This window comes from Mytilus trossulus, chromosome 6, assembly GCF_036588685.1.
Source record: "Mytilus trossulus isolate FHL-02 chromosome 6, PNRI_Mtr1.1.1.hap1, whole genome shotgun sequence".
NCBI lineage: Eukaryota > Metazoa > Mollusca > Bivalvia > Mytilida > Mytilidae > Mytilus > Mytilus trossulus.
The window spans coordinates 38,873,510-38,884,586 of record NC_086378.1 but is presented as its reverse complement, the minus strand read 5'-3'; the positions used below and the strand labels follow the sequence as shown (position 1 = coordinate 38,884,586).

General features: G+C 31.4%; 1 protein-coding gene across 2 annotated transcripts; it reads right to left on the bottom strand.

The window, feature by feature from the left end:
- Positions 1 to 296: 296 nt before the first annotated feature.
- On the bottom strand, positions 297 to 8,341 carry LOC134721325 (metalloproteinase inhibitor 4-like). 2 transcript variants are annotated; one of them, XM_063584240.1, is made up of 6 exons: positions 8,301 to 8,341; positions 6,587 to 6,705; positions 3,792 to 3,898; positions 3,200 to 3,299; positions 1,929 to 2,047; positions 297 to 624 (listed from the first exon to the last, which is right to left on the bottom strand). In XM_063584240.1, exons 1-6 carry the CDS (start codon positions 8,324 to 8,326, stop codon positions 439 to 441), a joined length of 657 nt encoding a protein of 218 aa, XP_063440310.1. In that variant the 5' UTR covers positions 8,327 to 8,341; the 3' UTR covers positions 297 to 438. The 2 variants fall into 2 exon arrangements, with proteins under 2 accessions (XP_063440310.1, XP_063440311.1); XM_063584241.1 differs by lacking the exon at positions 8,301 to 8,341 and adding an exon at positions 7,899 to 8,030.
- Positions 8,342 to 11,077: the final 2,736 nt, after the last annotated feature.

Sequence of the window (11,077 nt, the reverse complement as noted above, 5' to 3'; positions counted from 1 at the left end):
TTCGGTGTGAGCCAAGGCTCCGTGTTGAAGGCCGTAACTTGACCTAAAATTTTTTACTTTTATATATTGTTATTCGGATGGAGAGTTGTCTCGTTGGCACTCATACCACATATCCATATACCTATGTGTACAATACCATTACTTCTGTTTATGCTTTATATGGCAATATAATTAAATTTGAAGTTGTTGGGTATACGACATTCAGACTGCAATAAAACAACATAAAATCCAAAAGAAAAAGTTACATTTGTGTAAAATTGTATACCTCACGCATGATAACGAAAAATAAGATGTAATTACAATGGTTTCTACCTGTTTATTTAAGACATAGGAATTAAAAAAAATATTCTCTAAATTTATAATTATCAATCAATGTTTGTAAAACTATTATAAATATTGGGACTAACTAAATAATGTTATCATTTGAATTCTCATATTTCAACGTTCAAAGACGTTAATGTAACTTCTGAAAATATTCTGAGCAGACGGACATGTTTTCCAATGACACCGCCTCCTAAATTTACTTCGAGCACAGTAAGCATTCTGTACGGCCTTTACATGGAACGCCATCTTACACGAGTGAATAGACGCCTTACATATTTGGTTTTCTGTACATGTGGTGATCTAAAAGCAAATAATAACGATAATTAAAGACTTATCCCCTCACATGTGTAGTTTGTCTGTAAATAAACATTCAGAACCTTTTTCTTTTTCAAATATCTAAATCTAATGGCCCAGGTTCAAACTTTGAAAACTTAAGCTATTGAAAACAGTAAAGGATCAAAGTCTGTTTAGCGAGTATTATAGATGTACAATATACTTCATGCCCTTCTTTAACATAGCTGTAAAAAAGATGCTATGTTCTTTATTTATAGGCATAGCTCTAAAATAGATTGAATGCTCTTTCAAGTTTAATGTAGCTGTAAAGGCCATGAGATTTGAAAATGTTCAGACACAAGAGAATGACAATGATTATGATAATATAGTATATATAACAACAAAATCTTCACAATGTCACTTCAGTTATGTTTAATTTACACACGGGGCATGTAGATACTATGAAAGGTAGACACAGTCACGTATCTTATTTTTTATTATTAACATATGGAAAAGTATTACACCTTGAGAACGCAACATGCAGGGTGATGGCTTTGTTTGACACGGGGTGACGATTTTGAAGCGGAGAAATATCGATTAAGTGAAGTCAAAGTATCAATAATTTTGTAGAATAGAATTGCTCATAACACAATGATTTAATTACTACATGTTTATAAATTTTTAAATGATACTGTTCGATTTTTTAAACACTGGATGTTGAATGCGTTTTCTTTTAATAGCATAGCAAGCTTTATTTACAAATTGGATGGATCTACCTCAAAACTAACTGTTGTTTTCTACAAAAAAAAATCCTTTTTAGAAAATTTTGTTTTATTCATTTGTTGCAATTGGTGGTAAAAAAAGATTTAAGTTAGAATTTTAAGATCTGACTTTCTGGTATATTTTGTTTTGCCTTTTGTGTGCCGATCTAGACAACTTTATAAGTCTATTCTATGTTGTGCTGTTTCGTCGCTCTGAGATAAGAGGGAGGACTGGGCTTATGAGAGATATGTTGTTTAACCCATTATCAGTTATTTATTACTATTCCAGGACCCGATAATTCCGGGGTTTACGTTGGATGCAATCTTTCATATTTCTTTTTCGTTATTCAGTCCAGTTTGTTTTCTACTTTGAATTATCTAACATTTTGTCATACCGGGCCCTTTACGACTTTCTTTACGGTATTGGTATTTCTTACAAATGTATTATTCTGTCTGGTGAACTATATTTGCTAACATAGTAGTCTGATAAGCAACTGTACCACGTTTCTTCTTGTTTTTATATTTATATTTTTTTTTATGCATTTGCAAGTAAAAATACATATAACTTACCTCGCACCCACAATTATATAAGTTATTTAATAGCGAGTTCATCTGGCACTTAGGGATATTTTCCCACTTGGTTGCTATGTCACATAAACCTACTACTAATCCATTCGCATCTCCTGGGCCTAAAACAGATGGAGAAAAAAAAATGTTAAATACATTTTAATGACGTTTTTTTAATACGACATATAAGTACTAGTAAAACAATTTCATAGTATTTCACTAGAGCTTTAGTAGTAAAACGCTTACTGCTTAACAATACTAGAATCTGATAGATAATCAATAAACACTTCAACCATTCGTAAACCATGAAACACTAGATTCAAAACTGGATGACAAAGATCTAATAAAAAAACTAGTGTTAACCTCCACATATTCAAATACATGTAGATTTCAGATGTCCCAAGAGTTTGGACAGTTCACAGGTTCCCCATAGAAGTTTAGACGAATGTCTGTTTCCGAAGACTGTGTGCATGTCCTTTATTATCTAATGTCACTTGGTCGACCATGTTATTTCATTCAAATAATATTTTAAAAGTATTTCCTCTGTGTACTTTTTTAAAAACCAAACAATTTTTGTTCTCAAATTTGTCATATCGAAATCTTAATCAATGGACAAAGAAGATGGCCATACAAGTTTTGATATGAACACTTTTAACTGATTGTACAATGTTAATAATTTTTCTATAATCAAAGTTTGATCTAAAAGACTATGTAGTAATTATCATAAATTTTATTAATTCTGATTTCGTTCAAATATATTTTCAGGCAGTAAACGACTGTACTATTTTTGGGTGTGTTTTTGTTATTATTTAATTGATTACTCGAGCATAATGTTTACATGTATTGTTTTCAATATAACGGAATTTTATGTGACTATCGTACAAATGAAAGGTTTAGTTATCAATAAAACCAGGTTTAATCCACCATTTTTTAGATCATGAAATGCCTATACCAAGTCAGGAACAGTTGTTTTCAATTTGTTTGATTTGTTTGAGCTTTTAATTTTGCCATTTGATAACGGACTTTCCGACTTAAACTTTCGTTGGAGATCGGTATGTTTGTTTATTTTTTACTTTCTACTTAAGTAAAGATATATTGATCTTTTCATTTTAAAATTGCAAAAGACTTTACATGAAGTGAACTGTCAGGACGAAGATTAACGATAAAGACCGAAAAACATTGATTAATACATGCTAATTTTTGAGACATTTGTTGCTTGTTTGGACACTTCCTATTATATACATATATTAAACATAGCTATAACATCGACTTACCACCAAGTAAATAATCCCCGTCCTTGTCTAAAGTAACACTACATAGTGAGCTCGTTTCTATGTGTATGACAGTTCCTTCCGAAATACTATGTGTATTATCCTATAACAAGAAACATATACTGCATCAACTCTATATATTGATATCATCGGAAAACATGTCTAATCAAAATATGTAGGATTTTTATAATAAAGTATAGCAACTATAAAATTATCATACTTTCACATATTCTGATAATGCACTTAATCAGCTGGTTTTATATTTGCGTTTTGTTTTACCCTTAGACTTTTGAATAAAACTCAAACAATAACGACAAATCATAGCTGTTATGTTTCGATGCAGTAGATACACACAGTGTCGAAGAGAAAAGGAGATTCCTTTGCATAATGTACAACGTAACTATCCTTAACATGAAGCATTGATTAATGAAAGTTTTAGTATTCTAATAAGGCTCTTAAAAGTAGTATTTTTTAAAGGTTATTCCCAAAACATATGTAGAGCACGATAATTAATAGCATATTAACTATTATGGTGTTGTGTGCTTTTTCTGATTCGATCTACCTATACATGTACTTTTTGTAAAATATTACTTACCTTAAATACTTTCTTTACTCTGACAGTATATATGATACTCCTCTGTGGGTGACCAGCTGGAAGGACCGGTACTGGAGCATTTGAGTCGATCACATCGCCACGAATAACTGAAGAAAAAAAAAGATGTTAAGAGGATGATAAAAAGTTTTAAATCAAAGGTCATCGATATTAAAATCAACCAAAGAGCAAACGGACATTAAAGGCAACTTACTACCTTTCACACACAAACCTAAATTTAGACAAACACATGTTTTTGTGTTGAGTTTTTAAAATATAGGTAAAGACGCAAGACATTGTTGTGCTATCTACCAAACATACATTTTTTTATAATAAATATTCGGTTTATTAGAAATATATTTTTTTTAAATGTTGGTATATCTCTTCTATAATATAGACTAAGTTTTTATAAAAATCATTAAATGCAATTTCATTTTGTTTATAACTTGAATTATTAAACGATTTTAAGAGAGGAAAGCAATTCAGTTCCATCATTCATAGCGTTGCACAAGGCTAGTTTCTGGCGATTAGTTACTACTAATCGCCAGATACTAGCCTTGTGCTTCTGTAAATATTCACGAATAAAAAAAGAAAGGTGGTATTGTCACCACCACAAATAAACTATATACGTACTCATCCGTGAAACAAATAGTCCATGATGTTATATAAAACATTCCAAGATATGATTTCAACTTTCTCTTTAACAATTCTAATTTCACAAAGTCCCAAGTACACAGCAAGTTTCTATCTTGAAAATTTAGATAGGAAAAGGTTGTTTTTTTAACAATTTTATTAATTGGGAGATATCAAAGATATATATAAACCATTACAATGTTGCTACATAGTAACGTTCGAACTGAATCGGAAAATGAAAAAAACATATATTTTGTCTTGAATATAACTTCTCAGACAAATCTTTTTCTGGAACCCTATGTGTAAGTAAAAGTTATATAATCTCTAATCAATGCTGTCGTTTCTTTTAGGTTGAATAGAACAGATGAGTTCAGTATACTTAACACATTTGTCAATGAACATTTTTGAATATAATTGCAAAACAAATCTGAATTATAGTTCTTTGTACCTTGTTTTAAATAAAATCCAATTTTAAAGTCTTTTAGATGTTGTATACTGAGATTAGTAAAGTTAAGTTTTTCGTAACTTATAATACTTCTTCATACAAGCGCTTATGCCACCAAAACATTCTAAATTGTAAAGCAGTGCAATTTGATAGGTTATTTCACATGCTCCTCTCAAATTTTTAATATTGGTTTATTCATTATGACTTTTCTCATATTTACTTTTGTATCGAATGAACAAGCTTTTTCATCCTAAAAGTACTCAACTTTCAAGTTACGTATGTGAAAATCTTTAATATTACGAGTCAAAATAGTGAATATTATAGGATTAAACACATTATTTCTAGAGGTTATTGATGTGTAAACCGGGGCGTTTAACTCATAAACTGAGTAAAAGTCCGAAGGAGTTTTGTCTCAAGTTTGTGAGTAAGAGCTCCGGTTTACACATCAATAACCTCTAGAAAAAAATGTGTTTAATCCCTATAATTCTGAAGCCAAATATTTACGATTTTTAATTTACGTTTTGTTTGGTGGCTACTATAATTATCATCAAATGCACGTTTGACAGTCTTAACTGGGGAGTTGGACGCCATATTGACTTTCTAAAATCCATAAATGTTTGATAAATGCAACAGAATCAAAAATGAAATAGCACCTACCTCAAAAACTTCATTTTAATGAGATATTATCCGAATTTGAAGCGTACAAGTAACGAAATAACATTTCCCTTTAAAGTTTTAATTCGTATGACGTCGTGTTTTGCCATGGCGTAAATTATCTAACTTGAAATCGTTCATGAAATTTCGCAAAATTCAAACTTTTAATTTTATGCATTTTCGAAGCTTTGATGCATTATTTCTTGTTTTGTTATATGCATTAGAATAGAAATTACTAGTATAAATGTATTTGTTTTTAATTTCAATTTGCTGAAAATTCCGTAATCCCTGCAAGCATGTGTATCACGCATGAATAGATTACGAAAGTAGTTTCGGAAACATGGTTTATCGAAGTGTAAACCAAGAGAAAAATTCTAATTGACCAATCCAATTCATGTTTTTGTAGATATGCAAATCATATAAGAGTTATAGAATAATGAATTCGTCTAAAATATTTGCTGGATGACATAACTAGACGTAAAACGGTGATACAATCTGAATTTAAGGTACGTTTGATATGTGAGAACTAAAATGGCCCCATCCAATGAAACATTTTTAAGGGTTGACCGGTATATAGAAATCTAGTTATATGAATTCTGTCATTCCATTGTAAAACTAACACGAGGTTGGAATGGGGAAAGTACAGCGCTTTATACAAGCTCTGGCAACTACTCTATTAGGATTCAGCAAGTGCTTTGTTTCCAGCAAAAAGTTTTCTGCCCATTTCCAATATATTCTGACATTCTTAATTTCCCACCCTTTATCTATGTGGAGCCACTTTGAAAAAAATACTTATGGGAATCAATGTAAACTTGTTTACGACCTAAATATGCATGGAGCATTTAGCACTGGCAATTAATCAATCAATCATAAGTGATAAGGTTCAATGAACAAATGATTTAACTTAAATGATTGTCAACTAGTTTACCTGCAGATATGATATGCATATAAGTTTTTTTATGAAATATATGCGGTACAGGGAACTTTAATATAATCAAATTTGTATAATATTTCGTAGATTATAACCTTTTTAAGAACCTCTGGTGATCTTAATTTCTATACATACCATAGGCAGCTCTGCAAAAATCTTCCTGGTGGTGTCCTTCGAGACACGAACATCCATATACTGCACTCAAGGAACTTACTAATATCAAAATTTTCGTTAACAGATGAGAATCCATATTTCTGTAAAAATATATATATATATAAAAAACAAATGATTAAGAATTACCAAATCTTTTGTTCAATGAATAATTACAAAAAGAGAGAAAAAAAACATTTGTTTTCATCTGAATATCTCTATTCATCATGTGTATTGTTGTTTCTTATATCGTTGGTATTTTGTGAAATAGTTAGAGAAAGCAAACACTCCTTTCTAATTATCTAGTGTAACGTCACTGCTTTTGCACAGTATTCTCAACATTGTGAATTAAATTTTTTGACACTTACGTCTTATGCAATTTTGATAATACTAATGATAGGAACAGAAAAAAGAACTCTAAGATCCATACTTATAATTGTGTACGCGAGTCACGCGTTTCGTATTCAAAAGACTTTTTGGTGATGTTCGAATCAAAAAGTTTAATGGCCGAATCAAGTATGAATTTGAGAGCATAAAGAAATCAAAATTAAGGCTGTATCAAATACATTTAAACAAACAAGCCAAAATGACCACCAACGTCCTAAGATGTCCTCAGACAATTTTGTGTCTTTAGACGAATTTTTAGACACGAATCTGTCACAAGAGGACTTAGATAGTCATTCGAAATGCAGGTTTATTTTTTATTTTTTCTCTTTAATGAGAAAACCATTACAATAGCATAAAGTGGAAAGAAAATGCTTCTATCCCCACAGAAAGCTGTAGTAAGATTTGGCAATGGTTTTGTGAGTTTTGATTTTCAATGCTTTTCAACTTCTTCTTTGTTTTTTTCCTCCAACCGAGGATTGATTTGATCATAACTGAAAATGTGTTCTTGCTTTCTATAATACAGACACACCAAGTTGAATTTTAAACATGTAAGCTTATTAAATGAACAGTTCGAATCAAGACATTCTTGAAATTAGCCGAACAAATAAGGCGACCAGTTCTTAACTTAAAAGAGGCAATTACCAAATTAAAAACTTAAAAGTCGTTAAATTGACACAATCGATCGAGCGAGGTGAACACGTTATACCGAGACCGAATAACGCCGTTTCGAATCGGTATCTAAAGTACATCTAATTATGTGCATACTATACTATTATATAGTTGTTACAAATTTTTGGCATTTCATCTCATAAATATTTAATTTATGGTTACTTTATGTAAATTTTTCCCTTTGAAAAGAAGAAAAGTGTTGTTTTTTTATTTTTTTGTTTTGCTTAAATCTAAAGATTACCTTTGTTACCTGCCAAGATCAGTTCACAATTATACAAACTATATATGTTTCCAATCGTTTATATAGGTTGAAAGAGCTTTTTTGACAGAGTCATTTTTTTCTTCAATTTTTGACGTCTATACCTACGTTGTCATCCACATAACAATGTAAAAGTGTGGTTGATGAATCATGAAATATTATGAAACCTAGAGTTGTCATTGGACGACTTTCTATCTATTTACCTATTGAAATATATGTCACATGCGACAATTAATATCGTGTTACCTATCCTAATACTGTTAATTGATTGATTCTATGGAGAAACTAATTTGTAAAAATCAGGTAAAATATCACTTATAAAGTCATATACATGTTTTATGGCTTCCTTTCTTTTTATGACATTAAATTCATATTCCCACATACATGTTTAGCCATCCTTCTTCCTGCATGGATAACTAAAATCTGTGTTTTCACTCTGTAGCAACCTGCTTACTTAGAAGTATGTTTATGTCAATGTTTGTAATGTACTAATCGTGATCTTAATATATCAATTGAGGTTTCCCATAAAATCCAGGGCTGAACTATCGAATTCCTCCTTCCGATTGTCTTTGAAAAAGGAAATGAAATACACCAATCGAATTCAAGTTCGAGTGAATGCAAATTCCTCGTACTTTGCTTAGAAATATATTTGACTGGTCATCATTTAAATGCATAATAAAACGTAATCTGTATTTATACAAATCCAGGGCTGGTTTATCTCATCGTTTTTTTCCGATTGTGTTGCAAAAGGAAATGAAATACACTTGAGGAAATACACCAATCGAATTCAAGTTCGAATAATTGTACATTTCTCTTACTTTGCTGATGAAATCAAATATATATCTTAATGGTAATCATTGAAATGACAGAAAACGTTATCTGTATTGATATAAATCTATGGCTGTTTTATTTGATTGTTTGTTCGGATTATGTTGCAAATATTATGAAGTACACCAATAGAATATTCAAGTTCGAATGGTTGCTCTTACTTTGCTGATGAAACTTCTAGACTACCTTAGCCGTATTTGGCACAACTTTTTGGAATTTTGGATCCTCTCTGCCCTTCAACTTTGTACTTGTTTGGCTTTATAAATATTTTGATATGAGCGTCACTGATGAGTCTTATGGAGACGAAACGCGCGTCTGGTGTTCTGAATTATGATAGAGGTTCCTTTGATGACTATTTACACCACTGGGTCGATGCCACTGCTGGGGACCTTCCGTCCCCGAGGGTATAACCAGCCCAGTAGTCAACACTTCGGTGTTGACATGAATATCAATAATGTTTCCATTTTTATAAATTTCCTGTTTACCAACTTTTTTTTCTCGAAAAATTAAGGATTTTCTTATCCCAGGCACAGACTACCTAAGCCTATTTCGTACAACTTTTGGAAATTTTGGATACTCAATGCTCTTCAACTTTGTACTTGTTGTTTGGCTTTATAAATATTTTGATGAGCGTCACTAATAAGTCTTATGTAATCGAAACACGAGTCTGGCGTACTAAATTATAATCCTGGTACCTCTGATAACTAACTATTGGTCACCATTTAGATGACAAAAAACGTGATATTTCATTCGTTTGATGTGTTTATGCTTTTAGTTTTGCCATTTTATTTCGGACTTTTTGTTTTTGGATTTTCCTAGGAGTTCATTTTTTTTTTGGTTATTTTACTATTTCTAGATATGAATAAAGGCAACAGTAGTAAACCGCTGTTTAAAACTCATAAATCCATGGACAAAAAACAAAATCGGGGTAACAAACTAAAACCGAGGGAAACGCATTAAATTTAAGAGGAGAACAACCGACACAACACTAAAATGTAACACACACAGAAACGAAAATTTTATCGATGAACCACTGGTACCACTACACATATTCATTTCATTTTGACTGACAGGCTAACGATGATTAAGTGTCGACCCTTCAAGACCCAAGGGACTGGCACTTCAGGTATATGACAAGCTTAAACATGTATGGCTCAACCCTCTCCTATATCGTTACAACGATGTTACATCAAAATAATGCATTTGATACCACGAATATTAATAGCATGTACTTTTTTACAGTTTTGTCAAAAAGGTGCCTAAATTTGTCATTATCATACAAGCAATATGTAAGTCAGTGCCCTAGAAACGGGTTGAACATGTGTTGTCGTTTCTAGACGTTTACGCGTGTTTGAAACTCTTATTGGTTCAACTAACTTCCATCAGGTATACGCTCGTAGCATAAATAGCAGATGCTTGTGAAAAGGACACTCGAAACTTAAACAAAGATACATATAAAAGCTGAAAAAATCGACCTCCACCTCATAGCTATTTACTTCAGTATTGCCATGATTTAAATTACACATATTCATGTTATTATATTAAATCAACAGTTGCAGGTCTCTCGGTTAGATTTGAATAACTGATGTTGCCCATATTTTCTGTGTGTTTCCATTGTTTCCATCTGTTATAATGTTTTGTCTGTCTGCCTTTTTCGTTGTTTTGTAATTTTTCATTCGTTAATTTTTCTTAGCGGTCTGGTCATATCGACCCTATTTAATTGCATGATTTGATATCTTCTACTTCATGTTTGAAGCTTAGTCTAAACTGATAAATCGAAAAAAAGCTACTTTGTTGTGTTACTAACACAAGTTTTGTAAGTTTAACTTCCTACACTTTTGGTTTTGAATAAGTTTTGTGTCACGAAATAAAGTAGGTATCATATTGATGGTTGTCTGATTAATTAGGTCCTGCAACGTGTGTTGTCATTGAGATTAAGGGCTAAAATGTCGAAATGGGGTAATGCCGAAATCTTTGACATGCAACATTCCACCTACGAATTCCTTCACAGTTGTTGCAAGAGTTTCTCAATGAGGCATTCGCCGTTTACTAAGCAGTTTATTTTATAGATAAATGTAAGTACATGTATGTTGACAAATACACTATTCAAAGATCTGTCAACAGTCCCAGTCAGTGTTAAATTGGTAACATATACAACAAAAAGTGTAATCCTTTGATAAATAAGTTTGCATTGATCTTATCTACATTTACATGTTATAAAATAACATCACAAAACTCAGAATTCAAGTTTATGTTCAAATGAAAGAATATACCAAATTCTAAATTAATTTGGTGTAACGAAATCATTGACTAAAAAATTACTAGTGATTCAT